The 26,707-nt window shown below is 37.1% G+C and overlaps 2 protein-coding genes across 5 annotated transcripts in view; both read left to right on the plus strand.

Moving 5' to 3' along the window:
• Window positions 1-6,800: 6,800 nt before the first annotated feature.
• LOC122822824 (ras-related protein Rab-5C-like) lies at window positions 6,801-15,641 on the plus strand. Of its 2 annotated transcripts, none has more exons than XM_044101778.1 (6): window positions 6,801-6,915; window positions 8,780-9,065; window positions 9,720-9,871; window positions 10,687-10,809; window positions 10,901-10,994; window positions 14,365-15,641. In XM_044101778.1, exons 2-6 carry the CDS (start codon window positions 8,897-8,899, stop codon window positions 14,493-14,495), a joined length of 669 nt encoding a protein of 222 aa, XP_043957713.1. In that variant the 5' UTR covers window positions 6,801-6,915; window positions 8,780-8,896; the 3' UTR covers window positions 14,496-15,641. The 2 variants fall into 2 exon arrangements, with proteins under 2 accessions (XP_043957713.1, XP_043957714.1); XM_044101779.1 differs by having other exon boundaries at window positions 6,829-6,941.
• A 3,568-nt stretch (window positions 15,642-19,209) lies between these two features.
• LOC122823172 (zinc finger protein 385C-like) overlaps window positions 19,210-26,707 on the plus strand; it is a 78,460-nt gene continuing 70,962 nt past the window's right edge. The window contains exons 1-2 of one of the 3 annotated variants that reach the window (XM_044102528.1): window positions 19,226-19,260; window positions 22,995-23,193. In XM_044102528.1, the coding sequence (XP_043958463.1) occupies window positions 23,151-23,193 (43 nt within the window). In that variant the 5' untranslated portion in view covers window positions 19,226-19,260; window positions 22,995-23,150. Of the gene's footprint in view, window positions 19,261-22,994; window positions 23,194-26,707 lie in introns of all 3 variants that reach the window. The other 2 variants (XM_044102524.1, XM_044102525.1) reach the window with 2 other exon arrangements.

The raw sequence follows: 26,707 nt of genomic DNA on the forward strand, positions 1-26,707 counted from the left end.
CATTCATTCTGAGTCAGATGTGTTTTTGTGCAACAGATTTCCTCACACAGAAAAAAGAAAATCATTACTGCTCTCGTTCCTCTCATTTCAAACTATTCTACCGGAATTGGTTGCAGCTGACATGGCTGATGTGACTGGAGCGCGCTCTTCCAAATCTCCGGCGGTTTCTAGAGCTCGCTTAAATCCATGCATATATAAAACTATTGAGGATAAAATTATCGTAGAGGACGAATTTTTACACTTTCTTTCTATTAAACTAAAGACTCTAAGCCAGGATGAGATTGTTTTGTTAGCTGTCAACACCTTTGACTCAGACTGGATAGAAACATCAAAGAAGACGCTGTATGAGCTCTGTACCTCTTCTCAGCGTAACGTCTCGTATAAAGGAGCACAAAAGGATATCAACAATGTGAAGGCATGCCTCAAAGTGCTTAACGAATGCGGGGATAAAATTCCCAGATTTGTGTCCCATTACTTGGACGAGTTGCCTCCTGTGACTTTTTCCAACATGGATGTTCGCGTTTGCTACGCAAAAATGGAACAGCTCCACGTTTCAGTATCTGCCATGAAGCAAACACTTCAAACTCAGGCTGAAGTAAGTGAAGGTCTTCACGATGTTATGACGGATCTGCGAAGCCGGGTGTCTGCTCTAGAACATACCGATCAAGGATGCGGAATCCGATCGGTACCGTTGAAGAAAATGGGTAGGGCGCACATGGATCTGAACACCGCCCTGGATATGGAACGCCGTCTTCAAGATCTGGAGGGGGATTCGCTATCAATTGCAAAGGAAGATACTCCAGCGTTGTACCGGAGAATCTACGCCATCTCCGGGATCTCCGAAGTGGAGCCAGGTCGTGAAACGGCACCATCGACAGCCCAAAGATCCCTCGGTGAAGACGACGACGACTCGCTCTGGCCCTTCACTGGGACGCAGGAAAGCTGGACAGACCATTGTTGGTACTGGAGCCGCAGGGAACATCAAAATGGTGAAAACCAAACTGGTGAGTGTTTTTGCCTCTAAATTTTCACCTGACCTGGATGCGGAAACACTATGTGCTTATCTTAAAGCCAAACTTGGGCAAAATGTGACATGCCAGAGACTCACTACTGCTAATACCCGGTACGCCTCATTCAAGGTTTCTGCCGAATGTAGTGAGGTGGCTGTCATGTACAACCCAGAGCTTTGGCCTGAGGGAACCATTGTGAGAAGATTTTACGAGCCGCGCAAAACCATTATCGGCGCAAATGCTGCCCTTTCTTCCATGGACAAATGCGCGCCTACTGCTGGGGTGAGCACAAAGTCATAAAAGAAAAAAAAAAAAAAAAAAATGGACATTAAAGTCATCTCTTACAACTGTCGTGGCCTGCGCTTAGGGCAGAGTGCAGACGATAAAGCTCGCCGTTTGGTTGTCGACCAGTTGTTGCTACATTGCGACATCTTGTGCTTGCAAGAAACTTTTTTAGCCAAACAGGATTTAAAAGGTCTAAACTCTATCAATGATAGTTTCCTGGGTGCTGGAGAATCTACTACTGACCTCAGTTTGGGAATTAAAAGAGGAAGGATACCAGGAGGGGTGGCTATATTATGGAAAAAAAGCCTGGACTCAGTGATAAATGTCATGAGATTAGGTGTGGACTGGTGTATTGCAGTACACGTGAAACAGCATGACAAAGAATTTATTATTTTAAATGTCTATGCTCCATATGAATGTCATCATAACGAAGAAGAATACCTTAGTAAACTTGCTTATATTAGCTCTTTTATGCAAAATGAGAAGTCAAAAAGTATCTATGTCCTGGGTGACATGAATGCAGACATCTCAGATAAAAACTCGCTGTTTGCTAAACACCTGATTCATTTTTGTACAGACTTTAATTTAATATTGTCAAGTAAAGAACTTTTGCCAGCTGCAAGTTACACTTATATAAGTGAAGCCTGGCATACTACATCTTGGTTGGACCATTGTATTACTACAGCAGATGCTCATGCTGCTTTGATATATATTAATATCTTATATAATGTGTCCACTGTTGATCACATCCCTTTCGAGGTATCAATTAGATTTGATCATATACCTGCAACTGTAAATAAGAACAGTGTTCAAAAACAGATGCAAATAGACTGGTCTTCTTTATCTAATAAACAAAGAGCCTCTTACTATGCCCAAACTGATCAACTGTTATCTTCCATTAACTTACCAAGAGAGGCAGTTACTTGCACAGACTGTAACTGCTCTAAAATTGAACATAGGATCAATATAACTAGCTTATATTTTGACATAATTGAAGCGCTTATGGGAGCCAGTCTGCCTTATAATAAGAGTAATGTAAAGATTAAAATAGACCAGGTTGGAACACATATGTGTCTAAATTCCACCATGAAGCCCGCGAAGCTACTAAATATTGGGCTCTAGCAGGTAAACCTAGACAGGGCCCTATATTTGAGCAGAAAAAGCTGTCCACTTCAAAATACAAATATGCACTACGCTTCATTAAACAGAATGAGCAAACCATGAGGGCTGATTCCTTGGCAAAAATGTTTTAGGAAAGGATACAAAACCTTTTGGAAAGAGGTCAAAACTATCAATAACAATAAATCCTCTCTCCTTACACTGTTGATGGTGTTTCTGGGGTGAATATGATTGTAGATTTTTGGCAACACCACTACAGCAAGTTATTCACCTGTGTACAGAGTGAACCCTTCCAGGTTGACAAAGTTAGCACTGTAGAAACTATCAAAACACACGAGGTCTATCAAGCAATTAAAGAACTGTCTGTAAATAAATCTATAGGAATGGATCTTATTTCAGCTGAACATCTCAAATTTGCCAGTTCAAGAGTTGTCCCTCTGCTTGCCTTGTGTTTCACTGGTTTTATTATGCATGGTTTTATTCCTGAATCCTTGATGAATGTTCTTTTACTTCCTGTGATTAAAAACAAAGCTGGTAAAATTGGCAGCTCTGATAATTACAGACCTATAGCCCTAGCTAATACACTGTCTAAAGTCTTTGAACTTATTCTTCTGCCAAAATTTGCAAAGATAGTAATGTCTACTGAAAATCAATTTGGGTTCAAGCCCAAACATTGATATGTGTATATATGGACTAAAAGAATTACTGAAAAATTATAACAGCAAAATTTTACAGTTTTTCTGTGTTTTTTAGACGCCACCAAGGCTTTTGATCGTGTTAATCATAGAAAACTATTTTTAAAATTGTGCCAAGCTGGTGTACCTAAGTATATAGTAAGATGTCTGTCCTACTGGTATGCTAATCAAACTATGCAGGTGAAATGGGACAACTGTATGTCTGCATCCTTTCATGTCAGCAATGGAGTCAGACAAGGAAGCATTTTATCTCCTATTTTGTTTAACTTTTATATGAATGATCTTTCTAAGCAGCTAAACCTGTGTAGAACCGGCTGCATGGCTGGTGATACTATTATTAATCATTTAATGTATGCTGATGACCTAGTGGTTTTTAGCCCAAGTTCAGCTGGTCTTCAGGAGCTGCTTAATGTCTGTTCAGCATATGGTGAGTTACATGATGTTAAGTTCAATCCTTCAAAAAGCACCATCTTGATCTGTCGCACTAAGGAGGACAAAAATAGACTATTTCCACATTTCAAACTGTCTGGGTCTTTATTGAAAGTCTCAACTAAAGTGAAATATCTTGGTCATATGTTGACAGATTGTCTGTCTGATGATGAGGACATTTACCGTCAGGTTCGAATGTTATACGCTCAGGCAAATATTCTTGTCCGTAAATTTGGATTCTGTTCGGATGAAGTGAAGCTGAACTTGTTTAGATCATATTGTACATCACTGTATACTGCACATTTGTGGTGCAATTTTAAAAAAGCCAGTCTTCAAAAATTGAAGGTGGCTTACAATGATGCACTTAGACTTTTATTAAATAAACCCAGATGGTCCAGTGCCAGTGAACTGTTTGTATCTGCCCGAGTCAGCACTTTGATGGCTGTCTTGAGAAAACTTATGTATAGATTTATTTGTCGCTTAAATGAGTCTAATAATAAAATTATACTACTGTTGGCAAATGTTAAATATAGTGCAATAAAGTACTCATCTGTACTCTGGAGACACTGGTATGATTGCCTTTTGTAAGGCTAGAAGTCATGTGTTTGTATTGTTTATTTTTTTATTCTTTTATTGTCTTTGTTTTCTCTTTGTATGTAATCTGGACTCTGAGTCTGTAATAAAAATCAATCAATCAATCACTTAGGGACAGAGACGTGTTTGCACTGACAAAATAATCAATAATGGGACATTCTGTTTGTGAAAGAGTTGTGAAAATGTGTGTTTTTCTGAACTCCAGCCCAGCATTGCAACACTCTAGAAATAACATTCTTTTAAAAATTGTCACTTGTGCAATTAAGGTACAATAAAAGGACTCCTCTAATCTGACTGTGTACAGTTAACATTTAACATTCCAGCGGGACAATTTACCAGGTTAGCTGCATGCGTTTTCTATCTCTGGATTATGATTTACAATTAACAATTGGAGAAGTAACACAGATGATAATCTTGTTGCATTATTTATTTGTTTTCCAGAAACTTGCACAGACTAGACGGAGACTGTGAAACATGAAGGCTGTTATTTTTGCTGTTTTTATGCTGCTGCTCATCAGCCAAAGTAAGTGACCTGCGATTCTGTCATATAACTGTTTGTTAGGCTGCATTTACACTGCAGCTATTTTTGTCCCTTTATGCGACCCGTATCTGATCTTTTTCTGACAGTCTGAACAACACAGGACGGATTTTTTTTTCGAATGCGACCCAGGCCAGATATCCGATACATATCCGATTCAAATGTGATCTGAACATCATTGATACTCGACAAAACGTCACTATTCTGCGTCCTGATACGCGCAAGCGGGAAGAAAAACAACAACCGCGGCAGACTATAATGAGGATTAAGTTGTTAATATACTGGCTCCGATCGGACAACAACTTCAAAATCGTAAACTATGCTCCACCGTTAGCATACATGTTTACTTCCGCAAAAGCTAACAAGCGCTACTTCTTTTTTACGGCGGTTGGCAAAACACTGCCCTCTACTGCGCATGCGGGACACTTTCAGGCCGTTTGCAGTTCACAAAGGAGATCATATAATTCAGGTCGCTTACATTTGGAAGCGTGAACGATCACGCCAAAAAAATCCGATTTGACAAAATATTACAGTTGTGTCCCTCCAGGCTGCAGTGTGAGCGTGGCCTTAGATACACATATTTGGTTGTTTTCTGTATTTTTGTTCATTTTGATGAAGGTTTAAGTGTAAAAGAGGATTTTTCTTCTAGATGAAGCCTTGAGGTGTCATTGTGGTGGTAAAAGACGATGTCCAAGTTCTATAGAGACCTGCATCACCTCTGACAGTGTCTGCATCAGTGCCAGCTTTTACGGTGTACCACGTAAGAGTTATACTATACCATCTGCAAAAACAGGAAAAGAAAGCTTTTAATACTCTTTATCTTTTACATTTGCTTTCACAGAGCCCTTTTACTTCAGGGGTTGCTATCGAGAAAGTGATTGCAGGAAGGTGAACTATCCCGGCCTGTCATCTGCCAGCTGCTGCAGGACCGACCTCTGCAACTGATGCAAACTGAGAAGAAGCAAACAAGTTCCTTTAAACTGACAGTAAACTTTGGTTTAATGTGTGTTTGTGCAATATCACAATAAAACTTAGTTCTGTTATCACTTTGTAATGAATTATTGTAACTGAATCAAAGAAATAAATACATTCAAAAAAATTTAACATAAAACATTGGTTTGAATTCTCAATCATCAAAGATATGACAATCCTAAGTGTTATTAAATCTGTAAAACTTATGAAAAAGCTGAAATAAACAGAAGTAGTTGAAGTGTATGACTACATTTTAAATAGCGTTTCATGGTGTGAGTATTTGGAAGTATAAATCTGTGACAGGGCGTAGATTTTTTTCAGAAATTATGGGATGTTCTATGCATTTCAATGGGACCAAAACTGGTCGCAAAAAGCTGAATATTACATAAACCGTAGAAGATATCTACCAAAAGACATAGCTGTAATGTCTGCAATTAGAAGAAGGTAATCTACAATAAACAGAAACCCAGAGGGAAAAAAACCAAACATGACATTTGTATGTCTTGATGTTTTGGTATGGTATGTCAACCGATCTACTGAATATATTTATATAATATTCAGCTCTGAAAAAATAAAGAAACCACTTAAAATGATTAGTTTCTCTGATTTTTTATGTTTTATAGGTTGTTTGAATAAAATTAACATTGTTCTTTTATTCCATTAACCATTGAGAACATATCTCTGAAGTTCCAAACAAAAATGTACTATTTACTTGGTCAAAATAACAAAAAGATGCAGTTCATTCAGACCTCAAATAAAGCAAAGAAAACAATTCCACATTAATTTGGAAACAACAAAACTAATGTTTCAGCTCAGGAAGAGTTCAGAAATCAATATTTGGTGGAAAAACCAGGAGGTTTTCGATGAGGTTCAGTGCTGTGGTCTCTTATTTGTTTATATTTTACGAAGCCCCTATGATATTTAGTATTTTTTTCGGGTTTCTAAATCAAAATGAGGCCTTGAAGTATTGCTGTGGTTAACTTAAAGCATTACCGTGGTTAACTTAAAGCCAAATGTTAAAATACAGTTGTTGAGATGCTGATTAGCTACATCTAAATCTATATAAAACGCATTTTATTTTTTTTAAATTCTATTTACGCTTGTCTATTTTTTTTCTCCTCCGTTTTAAAACGTATCTGTGCCGCGTGCTGTCTGATTGGCTCTTACCTTGTATCACATGACTGAAGAATCCAGGAAGTGTTTTTCTCCCACAAAGCGGAAGCGAATAATTTAGTGGACCTGAAACTGTTATTGGAGAAATTGTTTACAAGAGGTAAGACTCGCATAATTAAGTACTGGGTGCGTAGAATCGGTGTGGTCTTTCTTTCTTGATAAGAGCTGTTCTTTTGGCTCTTTGTTTGTGCCGGAGGATGTTTTAGTTTAGCTCTGCTAACTCATCGAGCTTTAGCCTCGGAGCTAATTTTCTGCTGTTGTTTCAGTTCGCTCACACGGTTAAAGTTTAGCAAAATACGTTGGGGACGTTTCATAGTCGATTTACTTGGAGGTTGTTTGTGGTTTTTAGATAGAATAAAATTGAATATTTTGTTCATGAGAGTGTGGTAAAAAGTTTAAAGCTCTGCTTTGAGACGAAATCTAGCTGCCTGTGTGTGGCCAGTTTCCTCTATTGTACATACTCTATCATAGTTTAGGAGTTTAGCGGATAGTAGAGCGATGTTTTCTGGTCTATTTCGATAAAAATTGGCAGCTGAAGTCGTGGTATTGTTTGGTGTTCATTAACATTTAGCTTTACATAATACCAAGGAAAACATTGTGACCAAAGTACATCAGAAACGACTAGTTACCTGACCTTTGCTAACGTTTAATGAAAAGTCTTTCTGCATTACCGTCACTGTATTTTTCCAATTATAGTTCTATTTTATTAATTAAGTGTAAATCATAAATTCTTGGATTATTTTTTGGTATATGTTTATCCGAAATTATTTGCACTCGATTTAAAAGTCAGATTTTAATTGTTTTTTGAAAAGGTAAGCTGTTCTTCTCCGCACCGCTTTTCATATGGACAAATCTAAACAAAACGAAAACAAAGATAGAAAATGCTGTTGGTAGATATTTCCATCTCACGTCCAGACAAATAAACAACAAACCGAGCCTCATAACTTCCTTGTTTGACGTCATGAATGCATTACACAGGGATAAAAACATCATTGTTTATTTGCAATGTAAAGACCAATAGATTGTGATTTTATTTACACAAAAGTATGATCTAGTGCAGGTTATAGATCACAGACTATAACTTTACATCTGAGGCAACAGTCAATTAAAATCAATGTTTTTGACCAATTTTGAGAAAAAAATTTGCACTGAAATCAGAAAAAAATGTGGGGAACCTGTTGATTTTTGTGTGAATTTTGAGGATTTATGAAAAACTGGAAGGACTTATTGATGTAATTAGGAGTCTATAGGGCCATATAAAGAGCTACGGCGGACCAGAACTGGCCCCCGGGCCTTGAGTTTGACACATTTTGTTTTGGCTATTTTGAAATGTAAATGTATATTTATTTAACATTAATTTATTTATAGTTTAGATTTTATTACAAAAGTTAAATATATGTTTTAAGTTAGTTAGGTTTTAACTGGAACATACCAGAAATATTTCCAGTCTGCCTAATTGGTCTTCCTTGAAACCAAACGTAAATTGTGTCAGCCTTCTTTCAGCCAGCTAATCGGTAATGAGTAGCAGCAGGTTGGGGAGCATTGTACCACTCTATACTCAACACAATCAAAGTAATATCAATTATTATTGGTCTTCTAGGTTTCAATGCCTTAAATATCTGACTATAAATCTAAAATTTTCCTATTTCTGTCCAGGGTTTCCCTCAGTGTATTATAAGCCTGGTGGGTCACCAGGCTTTACTTGTATCCCCACCAGACTCAGCAGTGTTTATTTAATTATTTGTTTAAGTATTGCCTTTTTTTAAGACTTTATAATTAGTGTTTAGTTACTAATCTTCCAATAATGCATAACTATCAAGTGATATTTTAAAATTTCCCATCAACGTTAAACATTTTTTTAACTCAAAAACATGCCCTGCTGTGCGGAGCAACGGGTTTAGAAAGTTTTCTGGGGGAAACGCTGTCCACCACTGAATTTTATTTTTTTTGTTTTTCTTGTCAAGGACCTGAACTCTTTGCTGTGGCACGATCCATCTGGTGTCCCATCCAGTAGTGCGATTGCTGCCATCGCTGATCCTCGGACGTTACACGTTGCTGATCTGCAGTTCCTCTGACTACCAATGGCTGGGCGCGCCGGTGGATCAAATCGGCCTAATGGTGCTGCGGCGACAAACAAAATCTGCCAGTTCAAGCTGGTGCTGCTGGGGGAGTCGGCTGTGGGCAAGTCCAGCTTAGTGCTGCGCTTCGTTAAAGGCCAGTTCCACGAATTCCAGGAGAGCACAATCGGAGGTAAAAAGACACTGATAAAGAAATGGAGAGAGATGCAGTTTGAGGGTCTTTAAAGGAGAGAAACAAGTTTTCAGTTTGATTTTCTATACCTAGATCAGGGATGTCAAACTCATTTTCGTTTTGGGCCAAATCAAGATCATGAATGCACTTCAAGGGCCGGTTCTGCCGAATGTACTGATAGAATCTACTCACAAACTGTTAAAATATCAGTAAATTCTTAAAATGAAATAATGTTATTGAACATCTTTTCAGTCCGTCCAGGATTTTGTGATTCTTTTTGTGTGTTTTTTTTGCAATAAAAGTCAAAGTTGGAATTATTTACAATATTTGCACTTATTTTTGGCATTGACTTAAATAAATGTGACTTTTTATTACTAGCTATATAGATCATGGACTATAATCTGATATCAATTAAGGCTCAGGCAGCTATTTAGTACAAATAAAAAAAAATCCTGGTACTTCGTGCAGAATGCCAGCCAGTTCTTGATGTTTTTCATGGTGAAATTTTCTTTGCTGCCTTTCTTGACACCAGCATCCCAACGCTTTTCAATCCATGTAAACTTGACCAATGCAACGCAATCTGATCCGATTGTCAGAGCTTCCCTCTGAACCTCAAGTATTAATCAGAACATATTGATGCTGTTTGCCCTTCAGCTGCGTTCCTCACTCAGACGGTCTGTCTGGACGACACCACTGTGAAGTTTGAGATTTGGGACACAGCGGGTCAGGAGCGATACCACAGCCTCGCCCCAATGTACTACAGAGGCGCACAGGCAGCCATCGTGGTTTACGACATCACCAACACAGTGGGTATCAGCTGCAGGACCGTAGAGTTGAAATAAACAGAGATGGCTTTTTTTTTTTGTCGTTGAATTAATTGCAATCTAATTAAAAGAATATTTTAAGTTAAGCTAGAAGACTGAAAGTTTTGCTTTGATTTTGCAAGATATTCTGAAACATGAATCCTTGTAGGATGACTGGAGTGAAGTTGGCCCTCCCACCTTCTTCAAATCAGGCAAAATTGGTGTCAAATGTTTGTGCAGCTAAAATTTTTGTTTGACGCTATCACTTTAAAGATATTAAGAAATATTTCCAGAGGTCATGAAAGGTCAACGAGCTCCCCACCTCCTTCAAACCAGATAAAATTGGTGTCAATAAACTCAACTATGTTTGTGCAGCAAATATTTTCTTTGTGTTGCTTTGGCTTTGAAGATATTAATGAATGTTTAAAGGTAATTTTGATTTCATAAAAGTGTGTGTGGGGGGTCAGGGGGGTGACTGCTAGATCTTTTGAACTTTAAAGTTTCATTAATATCTCCACAGCCAAAGCAGCGCAAACAAAATATTTTGCCGCACAAACATAGTCGAGTTGATTGACACCAATTTTGTGTGATATGTACAAGGTGTTGACCTTACATGACCTCTGGAAACATTTCTTAAAGTCTTTAAAATTATAGCAGCACAAATGTTTGACACCATTTTTGTCTGATTTGATTGGATGTGTGTTCTGGCTTCCTGATGTCTCCCTGTGTGATGAAAATATTTCCCTTCACTTAAAAACGTCTTGAAACTTAAATGCTGCAGTTCAGAATCGTGCTAATCCAGCCCACTGGTTTTCTAGGACACATTTGCGCGTGCAAAAAACTGGGTGAAGGAACTTCAGAGGCAAGCCAGTCCCAACATCGTGATCGCTCTGGCAGGCAACAAGGCAGACATCGCCGACAAGAGAGCAGTGGAATTTCAGGTGGGAAGATTTAATAATATCTCTGAAATATTTCACACCAGTGTTGTTTTCAAATCAATTAAACATAAATCTTGATGAATAATCTTTCCAGGAGGCGCAAACATACGCTGACGACAATAGTCTGCTCTTCATGGAAACTTCCGCCAAGACTGCGATGAATGTCAATGAAATTTTTATGGCCATCGGTAAGTGATGAGTCAGGTCTCGCACCATCAGATATTTTTGGTAGCTGCTGATTAAACAACAACAACTGATTGGATTGAGGTTAGTGAGAAGAAAAGAGTGGGGGTGGTAACTAAGGAGTCTAAACTTTTAAGACTGATTAACTTTTGTTTGCAGTCATATGTAGTTTAAATTAGAAATGGAGGATATAGAAGAGCGTTTTTTTCACTATCTGATGAGAAAAATAAACTACACTGTATAGACCAACTTACTTTTTTTGCAATGAAGTTTAAGACACTTTAAGGCCTTAATTTAATACTTTTTAAGGATGCGCAGCCACTTTGTATCAACAGCATTAGGAATCAAAAATCTAAATTTGTATTGTAATCAATAAATCAATTAATCACATGAAAAATTTAAACAAACTCAATTTCTTTTTCTCTCTTTCTGCCAAAAAAAAATGGAGGATAAAAGTTTTCAGTTTGGTGCTTTGATCTCAACTAGTCCCTTTTTTTGAAGGACAATTTTGTTTATAAAGACTTCTAAATTAATTTTATTAGCTGTTTTGTTTATTTGGAATATTTAAAATGTCTTCAGTTCTGGAGTAAAATGTTCACTGGAATTTAAAGTTTACTGATCTTTGAGAATGTGTTTCTGCCATTATCATTATGTTACTTAAAAACTGTCTCAAAGCAATAAAACAATTGTTTATCGCAATAAGTTCTGGAACAATTCATCGTCCAGCAAAATTTATTGTGACAGGCCACGGTACAATAATTATAAAATTACTCTATAAACTCTGTAAGAAGCTTCTTATCATCATCATCATCATCAGTAAATACCAGGGCTCCTGTCTGACAGAATGACAAATAGATTTAGCAAATTAACTTCAGCTTGAAAACGTTTCTGAGAGAAGCCTGTAACGTTCCCCTGCTGTCAGCCGGTTTTGTCTTTTGAGGCTGTCATGCTTCAGATTCTGTGGTTACCAATTCACGCTGCACACTCGGCATGTTTAAGTTACCAAAGCTGCTGTTTCACTCCTCAAATAGCACAATGCCAGCATTCTGCCACCACCACGTCACCAGGAAGCTTCTCCATATGCTCAAAAAGCAAACAAGGGAACTCCGATGCTACATAAATAGGGAGTTCTTGAAGAACCTCCAAAAACTTCTCCAAGACTTTTATTTTTCCCCCTCCAAGTCATTTTACAGTTTAAATTTGGTTTAAAAAAGGCCTAAAGAAATTATTTTGGATCGCAGTGCAATTCAGTTAATCTTTGATGAGACAATTGGAGCTAAAATAGAGAGAATCAATAGTTATTAGCTCAAGTATATTAACAACCGAAGGAGTCTAGACTCTTATATTATCAGGAAGTCACTTGAAGAAAAAAACAAAAGTTTTCCAGGAAGACTTGGCCATGAGGCCCAATGTTTCCCAACACAACCCTGCATGTTTTAGATGTTTCCCTGCATGACCACAGCTCATCAAAAGCCTGTTGATCAGCTTAACTAATGAATTCAGATGTGCTGAAGCAGAAAAACATCTAAAACATGCAGGGTAGTTGAGGACCAGGATTTAATACGACTGGATATATTATTACAAGAATAGACTTGATAAAATAATTTTAGAGGTTTGTCAATAGAAATTATTCTCTTCAGTCATATTTGAATAAAAATACAACCCTCAAATAAAAACATTTATCAGTTTTTTCCCTAATAAAAATGCTTAACAAATTACAAAGCAACACATTTTCTTGCGGTGAAGACTGGTTTTAATGAGGAAGACAACAAGCATGTTTCTGTAAGAATGTCAAAAATGATTTCGAGTTTCATATCATCACTTAAATCTCCTGTTGCTGTAATGTTGTGTAGTTACTTGTATTCCGATCCTTTGAGATTTTTCACATTGTGCCATTATGTAACCACAAACCTAAATGAGTTTTAAGGAGCTGATTAAATGAAGAGAGTGCATAATTGGTTAGTTTTCAAACGTTATTATTTAAAAAAAGTCATAAGTGTCCTGCCATGTGGAAAATATAATAAAACCATATTCTAAACTTTGATAATATCACACCGCACATTTCAGTTCATCCTAAACTGATGTGAAAAAAGTTAGCAACAAGCACTGAAAGGACACAAAACATGTTAAAATGTGGTCTTATCAGACAACAGAAAATAGTTTTTATCTACATAACGGAGTTCATGTTTTGAGTAGATGAAATCAGTAATAAAAAGAATAAATGTTTTCTTAAACCTGTTCAAAAGGAGCAGGAGAAAGTTTAAGCTTTTTATTTCTTGCACCACGATCTGAAGTGGACTTCCTGTTTATTTCCACCAGCTCACACCTTTATTTACAGCAGTTTCATTATTACCTATTTTGAAACGTGTGTCCCATAAATAAGATGATTTCACACCTTCGCTCGCATATGAACACATTTACCTCTGCACACAAAGAGACACTCATAAACAGAAATGCTTACGTGCATCTCAGCTCAGAGTTCTTCATGGCCCTGCCAGATTTAGATTCAAAATTATTTGCATTTTATAAAGATAATACAACTCTAACCTTCAGCTCCCTGCCAAATCAGGACCTCGTAATCTCTAAAATGTTTAAAGTCAGAAAGTAAAAGATTACTTTAACGTAACCCAATAATTTTGATCTTAACCTTTAAGCGTATATAAATGCAGTTTTGGAATAAATTAAGAGCCCACTTCAGTAAAATCCCATTGAAAACCTGATGGTTATTCCATCAAATATTGATTTCTGAACTCTTCCCGAGTTAAAACTTTTTTAATTGTTGTTTCTAAATTAATATGAACTTGTTTGCTTTACATTATTTGAGGTCATTTCTCATTTTCTACAAATGAATACTAAATTTTTGCTTGGAATTTCAGAAACATCTTGTCAGTAGTTCATAGAATAAAAGAACAATGTTCATATGTTCATTTTACTCAAACGTATACTTATAATAAGTAAAATCAAAGAAACTGATCATTTTAAGTGGTGTCTTAATTTTTTCCAGAACTGTAAAAACAATCCCCACATGTTTTAACACTCAGTTTAAATCCCTTTTTATTCCAGTACCTTGTTAAAATCACCTTGATAAAACATCCAGAGCAGAAATTAGAACAAACTTTGATATCTAGAGCAACTACTCTTGACCTGAGATCAACATTTAGCATTAAGCTTTTTATACTTTTCTATCAGTTTCTAAATTCTAAAGTACTTTTTCTTTTCTTTTGTTATTTTGTTTGTATTTCTTTCTAATTCATGTAAAGCACTTTGAACTTGCCTTGTTGCTGAAAATGTGTGATTTTTGAAGGAAATAACCCTCAAAAACAACACTTTACTGCTGAAAATTTCATTTGTTTTCACATTTCTGTGTCTCTGTAGCAAAGAAGCTTCCAAAGAGCGAGCCTCAGGGCGGAGCAGGACAAGGCGGGCGGACAAGAACCGGGGTGGATCTACAAGAGGCGACCCCCGCAGGCCGCGGCGGCGGCGGCGGCTGCTGCGGCGGCCACTAGCAAGTGCAAAATGACAAATTTGGAGAATGAGCCGTGAACTTCATTTTAAGGACAACATGTAGCTAAAAGGCAGTCAGACAGACAGGCAGGGGAAGGCAGAGCCTCTCGCTTCTGCTGTACTTAATCTGATATTACAGATGTGATTATCTGGATCCTCTTTGATTAAAAGAACTTTAACGAGAATCATAAGCTAGAGGGAACTCCCAGCATCCTCCAGTACTTCTTTACCTTCTTTCCACTGTTTGTCTAAAACCCCGTTCATCTTCCGTCTGTTGATTCAGCCTGGTTGGCTTCTCACAGAGCGCCATCTTCTGGTTGTTGCTGTTCTGGGTGAGCATGTGTGTTTGTTCTGAATGCGTGAGTCAGTGTGTGTGTATATATAAATATATGCACACACATGTGGTCGATGTCTGTCATTTCCTTAATTGCTGACCTTTATTTAGTCAACCAGTACGCAATATTGTTAATGCTAAAATTACAAGCAGCAGAGCGATGAAACTTTTTGTCTTATTACAATGAAATTCAAACGATTGCATACCTGTTTGTTTGCACCTGGGATTTAACTCAGTAGTTACTAATGTGTATAGTGAGATCTTTGTGTGCCTCCACACATACTACAAAGATCACTAAGATCGTAACCTGTAAAGAACGTCGTTGCCTCCAATGTCTTCAAGGGAAAATGTCTGACATGAATCAGTTTTGTGAGTGGAACTTAATGACTTTTGCACAAATATTGCTGAAAAACACAGTGAGGTTAATCTACAACCAACAGTGAAAAGTCCAGATAATCTGACAGGCATGCAATGCATGCATCTCCCATACCTCCATACCTATATCTATATCTGTAAGGATTGGACCGATCGGATTTCCATGCCCCGCTAGAAATGTAAATGTTATTTCTGAGGAGGACTCGGGTGAAACGGATAGTTTTAGAAATGCTCACAAATTTTTTTGTTTGTTTTTTGGAGGAGTGGTGATTTGGTGGTTCACTCAAAAAAAAGGAAAAAAGCTTCTGAAATGTTGGGAAAATATATATTTGCTTTCATTTGTTGTGTCCTGATAACTAACACCGAGATGTTAGTCATTTTTAAAAAAAGAAATATGAAATAACTTGTAAATCAAAAAAATAAATAACATTCAAGACTTCCTCTGTTTTTTTTTATATGCTGTATATATTTTGGGATTTAAATACATTTAGTTTTAATAACTTTTTGGATGAAAATGAACATTTGTTTGAAAAATGAGAATATTTTCTAAATATTTCAAATCAGTTAAACTCATAAGTTCAAAATTAATGACAAAATTCCCTTTCTAAAAACATTTGAGTATAATCAAAGACCAGGAAATGTTGTTTGAGTCATGCACTGCAAAAACATAAAATCTTGGCAAGTATTTTTGGTCTAGTTTTTAGTGCAAATATTTTATTAGGCTTAAAATAAAACAAACTAACTTAAAAGTAACTGTAGGAAGATTTAGAGGCTTGTCTTAAGTAAATAATTCCTTAATATTGATGAAAAACATCTAATTTTACTGGCAGATAAATTAACTTATAACCTGTGTTGGAGGTAAAAACTTAAATCAAAGGCAAAACCAGCATTCAAGATGGCTTCCCAAATCATCACCAAGTATGAGAACTGCAATGAAGTTTGTTTTTTGTCCTCTATACTCTTTCTCCAGAGTCTGGGATTTTGATTTACAAATAAAATATGAAAATTACGTGCATCTAAAAAGAGGCCAACAGTCTAAGATGCTTTTGATGTCTTGGCCATTTTTCCTTCCACTCAATTTTCCATCACAGCATTGTGACAGAAAATGCATCTTGTCAAGCAATGACCTTTTGTGGCTTTCTCTAGTTGCAGATGTTAATAATATCCTACCCTGTAGGCACTAAAACAGACGATTTATGTTCCTATGAAATACAAAAATTCTTAGAGAAACTTCATTTTGGACTCTGACTAGCTAAAATTAGAATTTATTTATTTTTTTAAACTAATAGGACCGTTTGAAAATCGTGGGGAAAAAATTAATTAGTAACTATTTCCCAACACTAGATGGAAGCACAACACTTAAATCCTAAAACCAGAAAACACTGAGACCTCTGAAAGAAGAAGGTCTTTCCAGGTTGTTGGTTTATATAAACAAAGCAAATTAAATATTGAATGCATAAAAGAACTGGAATGAGAACACATTTGACATTATAGCCATTTTCCTATGTGATGTGAAAACGTGGACATGGGTGCCCATGTGTTTTCAGATGTACATACATTTATTTACATGTATGTAAATACTGTTTTGCTTTTTTGCCTCTTTTTGAATGTTTGATGACATATTTTGGTCAAAAATTAAGAAATCATGGGCTAAAAAGTTACTTATCGCAAATTTGCCAATTTCTGGCTAATTTGGCTGAAAAAACCAATAGAAAAACTTTGAAATTCTAATTATATTTTAGTTTTTGTACCATGTAAAGATTACTATTGACTAGTGACTCCATCTGGTAACAAAACCTTACAGATGGATGCACCCTGGGAACTAATACTCCCCCTATCAAAATTTCTGAATTAATTAAGCATTAAAAAGAAAATTTTGAACAATTTCAATTGGGGGAAAAAATAGTAAACAACCTGATTAGCTTTAAAGAAACATATTTTTCACTTCATGTTATACAGCAATTTTTTTTAGCTTTATTTGTAGTTTCTAGGTTGGCAAGTTTGAACAATATGCTTCATGCTAAATTTGCAGGCCTTATTTAGAAACATAAATATGAACAAAAATGCATTATTTCACATATTTTATAGACATCCAGGTATTTAATTTTCACAGGAAGACTGAAAATGACTTGAATTATTCAGCAAAAAAGTTAATTGGTTTAAATTTATCCCATAAATTCACCTAAATAAAATGAAAAATTGAGAAATTGAGAACATAGATTAAGCAGGCTGCTTAAAGCCAAAACATCTTTTTATTTAATTTATTATCACTGACTCAACACACACACACACCCCTACACTGAATTTCTCACACACTGCTTCACCGAAATGGCGCCGTTTCTGCCCAAAGAAAACCGACTGCTCTGCTCACAGTAAATGATTTCTCATTTGTTGGGCTGTCAGTCAAGATGTGTTCTGTCAAAAAAGAAACTCATTTCATGCTTGGCCTCTGTGAATTATAATGGGCTGAGACTCTGACTGAAATTGACTGTGTTTAGGGGAGCAGCTTAGCAGAATAATGAAAATGTGGCCTGAAAAATAAACGTGTTTCTCTACCGTTTCTGGGTTTGCAGTCTTCCTTCAAGACAGGAAATGAGGTCATGGTTACTAGAATTATCTTATTAGCTATTGGGACTGTAGATTAATGTTAGTATTTTACAGAAAACATAGAATTAGACGCAGTTTGACTATCCTCTTGGAGAGAAAGAAATGTCATTAAATACCAAGGACACGCGGACACAACCCATCTGGGTTGTGTTTCGCAGGGCAGTCAGAGATTTCTGCTGATAGTGATCGGACGTGAGATGTGGTACAATAATTGTCTCTTATCTAAAATGAAACATCTGCCACCAGCTTGGAGCTTAGAGAAAAGGGGAATTAAAGGCTTTAACCAAAAAAAAAGCTGTTGTTGAAAGTGAACGATTTTAAAGAATGTTCTCATAAAAAAAAAATAAACTCAATAAATGATTCTCAGAATTTATTACATTTGTATTATGACTTCTGTTGTAGATGACTGTAGATAGATACACGGGTTCGGATAGATTTATATTCTCAATTTATAATCTCCAATATTTTTGATTTAAGCATTTTATTTGTTACGGTAGTACACATCTGACCTTTACCTACATTTTTATTATTTATTCTGCACACCTTTTCAACTGTTTTCTAATGCTCTGATTTTCAATGTTGTTTTGTTTTCTGGTAAATTGTTTCTCTTCCGCTTCGTTTTGTACGTATTCATCTAGCTAAAGTGGAAAGTTTTGAAATTATTTCTATATTGGCACTGATGTTAAACAATAAGTGTCCACTTGTTTTTTTTGTTGTTGTTGTTCAACAGATTGACTACAAGAAAAGATTATTGAGATGTTTGGCATTTTCTTGTTTAAAGTCATTGTTTTGGAGAACATAAGAGTCCCAATTTACCATTGGTTCTCCAACGAGATGCATCTGGAGTCTTTCATTGATTGGTCGATCAGTTCCTTGCGATGGCTCCTTCACTGGAAACCCTGGCAGATTTAGTGTAGTTAAATATTTATGTTAGTAAGTTGTTCTGTTTTTTTTCTGTGAAGTTGTAAGATTTAAATTATGTGTATTTAGTGTTAATTATTAACTCTCGTTAGGCATGTTTCTTTCCATAACCCACTTGATTTCATGTCCAAAGGGGAAAAACCACCAAGATACAAAATGATCTGAGCCAGAACCATACAGCTAAAAGTCTAGAAGTGACCTTCCTGCCAAAACAACAGCTGTTTGTGAAGTGGTTTTCCGCTCAGTCAAGTTGAGACTTGGTTGTGGAAGTAGAGATGGTTCCAGGAGTGCAACCACAGCCCAATGTTGGACCGGATGAGGTATTTTTTTCTTGTTTTGTCTTTGCAGTTCTGATGTCAAAAACTGACTCATCAACAGCTAGTTCACCCCCTGCCACAATACCTAAATTAAAATCGCCTTTATTTTGGCAATTTTGCACCTATTGACATTAGAAGGTGACATCACGATCTCCAGAACCCCGCCCACTCCGCCATGACAGACGTCAAAACAACCAATGCGCTCGTTTAAAGGTAGGCTAAAACAGTGACCTAATATCGCTTCCATTTAGTTGATTTCACTTTAAAAATAGTCACAGGGTGCTTCGCGATCGGTTCTATAGGCAGACAAGTATGCAAACCAAACTTGTCATTTTATTTGATAACTTTTTAATGAGGAAAGATACGGCGACGATGGATAGCAGCTGTCAATCATAATGACTGGCAGCTCTCAATAATATTGACCGTCAGCGCTCGTTGTAGTTGCGGATTTGCAGCTAACGCTTTTTACAAGGTAAAATTATTAATATAAAGTATACTTCCATACTTTATAAGTAAGTATGATTAGAAAGATATCAAATTTCGCATTATGGAGAAGGTATGTCGAATGGTAACCATGGAAACAATGCTGCACCGTCATGTAGCCTAGCATGTATGGGGGAAAAAACTGGTTAATATCCCGTCTTTTGTACGTTTTTAGGGCTGATCTGGTGTAAGAGGAAACCGCTGTTTATGACGTAGCGATATAAATCAAGTGCTGTGAATTCAGGAAAAGCCGGTAATTTGATCAACGCATCAGGAGGAAAGAGGTTTCGGTCGGTTTCTAAGCTAGCTACTGACGTCTATGAGCACCAACCACGTGTGTTACGTTCACAGACAAATTAGCTTGACTCGAACAAGTTAGAGCCACAGATAAACTGACAAAAACAACTTTTGAAAACAATTTCAGTCGCTTTATTAAGTCCCTCACTTCCGACGTCCATCATGGCGCCTCTAATGATTAAGTGACGTAGTTCCAAAGGGTCAATAACAGAGATCTTAATGTGGTTAAGAATACAGATTTACTAGCTTCCATAGATTTTCCTGTCACTGACTGATCCTGAATTATTCTGTTTTCATATGAATATTAATCCATATGATATATTCACTGATATTTGCATGTGTGATAAAAATCACTCAGAGTTTTTGATAGATTATGAGTCTGATTTTTGGATAGATTGAGAGACTAACAGCGCTACAGCACTTCGTCCTCAGTGAATCTCAGCCATTGTGTTGAGTGCCATTCCTTTCCTGAAACGGACTCAAGTGGACTTCAGTGACATTGACTCCCAAGGGACAGAATGTACCAGGATATACACTTTTACCCAGGACACATCATGATCTAATTTTCATTACTTGCCTTTCTGAGAGTCAATCATTCCCTTACATTGTCAGCTTGTCAAACTGAGCCTGACTAAGAAGGATGATCTCTTCTAAATCTAAAAATGTTTATGGAAAGTGAGCAGAGTGCTTAAAAAAACAGACTCACACACACATTTTAATGGTTTACCGTGTTTACAATAAAATACAACTGTTCTGTCTAGGGCTGAAACTAATTAATAGTACTAATTGTGGTGAATCGATTGAAATAATCATAAAAAAAACGACAATTTGGTGAAAAAACATTCAGAGCAGTAATTAAGCCAAAAATGTACAAAAATATAAGCTAGAAACACTTTTCTGTCATTAAATCAGTTGCATACAGAAGACAATAAATGGCATACACTTTATGAAACAAAAAACAACTGCTACAAATGACGGGGGATTGTGTAGTCAAGCTGAAACACTCTTCAACGCTGGGGGTTGCTCTGCTCCAGGCCGTGAAGTGCAACCATTATGTGGCTGCGGCTCCACACTCCATCTTTTTCAAATGAACCACTGGCATCCTGAAAGTGTCATCTCAATCAAAACATTAAACTTGAAAGGCAAAAAAAAAAGAAAAAGGATTTTTATAAAAAAGAAGATGTGCACATTGCCATGGTGACCGGGTTAGAGCCATAACACGCTGCTCCGCGTCATGGACAATTTCTTGATGATTTGAGCGCGGCAGAATAAAAATGTTCTTTAATGAAAGCACTCAAGATGATGATGGAGCCGAGGGCTGTTATTAAGTCTGATGGAGGGAGCGTGATGACTGGCCTGCACACATTTTATTCTAACCTTAGCAGCAGGAGGCTGATTCTTCTTCACTGGAGGTGCCCAGTGCATGCATCTGTTGGGTTTTCTTTCGTCTCTGCACCCAGAAGCGAAAAGACAAGTACAAACACATGAGCTCCTTTATTTTTAGGGCAGATGCCTTATGGTGAGGTCAAGCAGGGCGTCAAAGGTCTTCAATGCGAAGGACATAGCTCAAACTCCAAGTATGTTCCACCGTTCATGCATCACAATCTGGCTGACAGCTGAATTAAACATGCACGCATAGCGAGCTGCCCGCAGCGGACGCAGGCATGTCCTGGTGTCACTGGACTCCCCGAGTTTTCTGCAGGCATCTGCTTTTGAACACAGCCCAACGATGTTAATAAGCAGCTATGACAGGGCCGGGATTGGACCTTACACAACATAAATACTACCTAGAGGTGGGGAGGGATTTGACGTGTGGCAGTGAGATGGCATTGTCCTGTGACTTCCCAAGTTGTTTATTGTCAGCCATTAAGCTGGAGCAGGTTTTTACTAGAACTGTTTATAGGCTAACATTAGCATTATTTTTAAGCTTTAAATTCCACTTAATCTTTCATCAAATCTACTATAAGGCAATTTGTTCAGGCTTGTTTGAATAAATAGTTCAGGCAAAGGAGTTAGGGGCAGGCAAATGCAACTCAAATCTACTTTGTTTTGCCCAAATGTGACCAATATCCGGCTTTTTCACTGCAGTCAGAACGGCCCAATTCAGGTCTTTTCACACCCAAAAACTACAGTCTCTCCCTCTTCCATGTGTGACACTTATAACGTATTATTACTAAAATAAATTAAATTAAATTCCAAGAATAAAGTCATGAAACACTGTTACAATAAGCATAAACGTGCAGTATGTATCACGAGAATAAACTCGTACGGGAATAAAGTAATATTACTTGACTAAAGTCCTCTTCCGTATCATTGTCATTTGCAAGCCGGCCATATTGTTGTCTGTTCTCACATTGTGCGCAATAAAGGTGCTCACTTTTCCACTGACACTCTGCATGACAGAATGAAGCTACGTTTCCATGACTAATGTCCACAAATCTTTGTAAATATTTTGCTAGTGTAGAAAAAAACACAAGTTTGGTGTTACCATTAGACAAGAAATGTAAATAAAAGCACACATGAATAAGTTTGTTCATGCAATGTCATTAAAAAACAAACCACGGTATGACACTCCAACTACTTCCTGTCTGTGTCATCTTCTTCCTGGTTTATGTCAGTGGCAACATCCGCTCTATAATGTGAAAAAAGTGTTTCCATTGAAACCAATTTCAACACGGCCAAAAAAAACCATCTCATCCTTACGCCAAATCTTTTAAATGGAAAATTGAAATAGCAGTTTTCCTTAAGTGAATTTATTTTCAAAATGTCAAACTGTGCAATGGAAACGGCGCTTGAGAAAATGTTCAGGTGTAATTTTTATTTTTAAACCTGGATCAGTGGCACCAGTTTTGCCCTTATTGCTTTTCTGAGCGTCTTGTATGTAAATCTCCGTATTTTCTTTCTTTCGTTCTTCTTTTTTTATACCTAAAATTAAATTTTAGGAAGTGTTTGTTTTTGGGTTTAAGGGATAAACCGTCAGGCTCTTAATCCCGTTTTGAAAATGTAGCGGTTTTTCAGTTTTCAGTTTTTCTTCTTATTCGTAACATTTCACAGCAACTCTCTGTGTGTGAGTTGCTGCTTCTTCATGCCTCCCGCTCTGTGTTTTATTTTTTTTCCTCTCCGGCTGATTTCATTTCGTCCTCCTCTGTTGTTCTCTGTCATCCCAGCTCGCGCGCTGTGATTCGGTATCTCTGTCGCGCAGGCGGCGGTGGCGCAGCGCGCGCCCATTACCCGCGCAGTTTATCTTTTTCTTGACTGGCTCGCGGGAGCGGACACGCTCTCACGAGGAGCTGAGCTCGCGCTGTAATCTGTGGCAGCTGGAAATGGACAGCGACAGCAGAGGAGCTCCGCAGCCGGCTCACTCAGGTAAGAAAACAGTTTTTGTTTTTACATTTGGCGGCGGATTCTGTGTAAACTCCATTTAGACTCGTTTTTAAAAAGCTTTTCTTGATGTGTCACTTTCCATTTTACCAAAAAGCAGCTAATTTCTGCAAAACTACCTCAAACCATCAAATGGACTTATATGTTTGTAGCAAAACACACCATATAGTTATATGTACTCCATATAGCATTCAAAGCTTGTATTGTGCTTCATGTTGAGCTACTACAAAATATAAATTAAAGTTGGGAATATTTACAGGAAGTAATTTAAAGCATCAAAAACGCAGAAAGGTCTGGAAATTGCTTAAGCTTTTCTGTCTTTCTTTCCTGAAATGATGGTGGTGAATCAGATCAGTTTTAGAATAAGATGATGAATATTTTCATATTTTTCTACTGTCATTCTCTGTCGCTTTATTGGGCGAGGGCAAGTCTTAGCATTGCTGCGTCTGGAGGTCAAAGGGTTGCTGTTAAATAAAGAAGCCAAATTATTTGATTCTTGTTAAATTTAATATTTTTCTTTGGCCGCGTCTGCTGTGTTCCTTTGTAGACGCTCAGTTGTGGATTATGCAGTGGCGCATTGCATGTAGGTTTTCATATATTGTGGATGTGATATTGAAATGTTTTCTTTTTTTTATATAAAAGGAAGTTTAAAATTTTCAAAGATTAGTTAAATATTCTTAGAAAAGATGTAGCACAATTGATTTAACTAAATATTTTACTTCTGTTTTAGCAAAGCTGAATTTCCAATCCCTAAGTATGAGTAAAAAAAAAATATATTCTACATGTTTTTCTAAAGGATCGCCTCGGGGATTAAAATATATTCATTCACTGGTGACAATTTTCTTTCTAAATAGATTTACATGAAAACATCTTTGCTTTGTTCTAAATTAAAGCTTTTTAAATTACATTTGAACAGCATTATCCTAACTCAATAGGGATTATTTTTGTCATTTGTAAATGTTTCTCTGTTATGAATCATATTATATAATATAAGGTTGTTATTTAAATGTTAAGGATAATAATATTAGGCGTAAACATAAACAAAAGGAAAAGTCTCATTCATCTTTCTGCTTGTCCATTGCTGTGAAATGGTTGAAAGTAAATCGAGGATAACAAATCACATGATGCATTTAGCAGAAATCAACCAACTGAATACGTATTTTTTTCAGTGTTTTCTTCCACATTTTTCTTAGAAATCTGAAGCTTGGTAGGTTTGCTCATTCCGACGTGTTCTTCCTGTTTCTGCGATATGGAGGTCTGTTCTGCATCGTGTGTAGATTTACAAATTACATGCTAAATACCACAAAATCAAAATGTTTCTTCTTCTTTTTTTTTTTTTGCACACATCTAGTAAGGCCAGGGTTGCATTTGAATTCTGTTTTTCTAACAAGATTCTGCAAATTTGCTAAATTAATAAAGGACAGAAAAGAGAGCATTTTGAGGTATTTCTAAATCTGAAATATCACATTTGCGTCTAAGATTTGTGTTTACGTCCTCGTAAAGATCCCTGTGTGTCGCTTTCATTACTGCAAGTGTTGCAGTGGCGTGCTGAGCTGCAGCTCAATCCAAGTAGAGTAGACACACTTAAACACCCTGCATTGGCCACATCATTACGTTCTACATCCTCTTTAAATGACCTTGCTCTCCTCAGTCCCTCTTTGCGGCAGCTTCAAACCTAAATGGCCACAAATGACTGTCTCCCACCTGCCAAGCGCAGCCAACGCGATGTTCTTTTCCAACGAGGCTGAAGCAATCATTTCGCTGCAAACAAAAGGTCCTTGATTCATCAAGTCCCGCATCTCCCACTGCCCACTCCCCAGAGGGATGCAGTCATTTTCACCAGCTCTCCTTATGTGTGCAGCTGGGAGTTTGCGCTTCTTCTTCTTTTTTTTTTTGTAGCTTCCTTGAATCAGAGAAATCTGGAAACATATATTTTCCCTAAAAAGAAACCGCAGGATTTAGATCTTCATGTTGCTTATGAACTACTACTAAAATCAACTTTTGTTTTTTGTTGAATAGCGGACTAACTGGGTTATTTAGCCAATCAAATTTTATTTCTATAGCACAGTGGTTCCCGAAGATTTTCTTCTGGGCCCCCCCAGTGGTTCCCGAATATTTTCTGGGCCTCGCTATGGATTACAATAAAATCCCCCACTAAAAAGAAAAAAAAAAAATCAACTGGGCACACACATCGTTCAACCAGACATAAACCTATAAAGATATTTTGTTTTCAAACTCCACTGAAGTTAATTTCACACTCCAGGTTGCAACAAAACACACTACAAACCATCTTTACCATGAAACACTTCTGTGTAACTGTTCTTTTGTTTGTTTTTTTCATTCATCCATACCGTTTCCCACGCCCCCCCCTACAATGGCACTGCGCCCCGCCTAGGGGGCGCGCCCCACACTTTGGGAACCACTGCTGTAGCACATTTCAGCAACAAGGCATTTCAAAGTGCTTTACATCATAAAAATAGAAGAAACACAAAGTCAATCAACAATCGAAACATTACATTTAGTCAAGTGCCATCATTAAATTTGTAATTGATTACGTTTCAAAAGCAATTCCAGTCTAGTGGGTTTTTAGTCTAGAGGCAAAATAAATCAGTGTTTCAGCTGTTTTCTGGAAGTTTGTTCCAGATTTGTGGTGCATAGAAGCTGAATGCTGCTTCTCCGTGTTTGGTTCTGGTTCAGGGGATGCAGAGCAGAACCAGAAGACCTGGGAGGTCTGGAAGGTTGCTATGACAACAGCAGATCTTTAATGTACAGTGGTGCTAAGCTGTTCAGTAATTTATAAACTAACAGTATTTTACGGTCTATCCTCTGAGGCAGTGTAGGGACTTTAGAACTGGGCTGCTGTGCTCTAACTTCCTGGTTTTAGTCAGAACACCAGCAGCAGCGTTCTGGATCAGCTGCAGCTCTCTGATTTTTTTATTTTTTTTTTTAGACACTGTTGCAGTAATCAGTGCGACTAAAGTTAAATGCATGGATGAGTTTCTAGATCTTACTGAGACATTAGTAATGTTAGTAAAGACCGACTTTGTAACCGTCCTTATGTGGCTTTGAAAGTTCAGGTTAGAGTCCATCACTATTTCCAGGCTTCAGGCCTGATCGCTATGGTTTTAGTTGTAAATACTAAAGCTGTGCATTGACTCTAGATTGTTCCTGTTTAGTTTGTTGTTTGGAAGCCCCCAAACCTGTCCATGTTGGTCAGAATTACTAATTTTACTATTTTCCCCATTGTTTGTCAATAAAAATATAAATAAATATCAATAAATGTAAAAATATGATTAATGGGGCACTTCAAAGAAGCATATTAAAACTGTGTGTTTTTCAAGAGCAGCATTAGTTTGTTATGTAGTCATAGTCATACAGTTATCTAAAAAAGTTATAAATAATTGTTATTGCCACTTGTATTATTATCACAGTAGCGTACCAGAAAATATCCCTGGTTACAGAAGCTCCAGATTACTGCTTCTACATGTGGAGCTAAAAT

Source organism: Gambusia affinis, linkage group LG20 (assembly GCF_019740435.1).
Source record: "Gambusia affinis linkage group LG20, SWU_Gaff_1.0, whole genome shotgun sequence".
Taxonomy (NCBI): Eukaryota; Metazoa; Chordata; class Actinopteri; order Cyprinodontiformes; family Poeciliidae; genus Gambusia; species Gambusia affinis.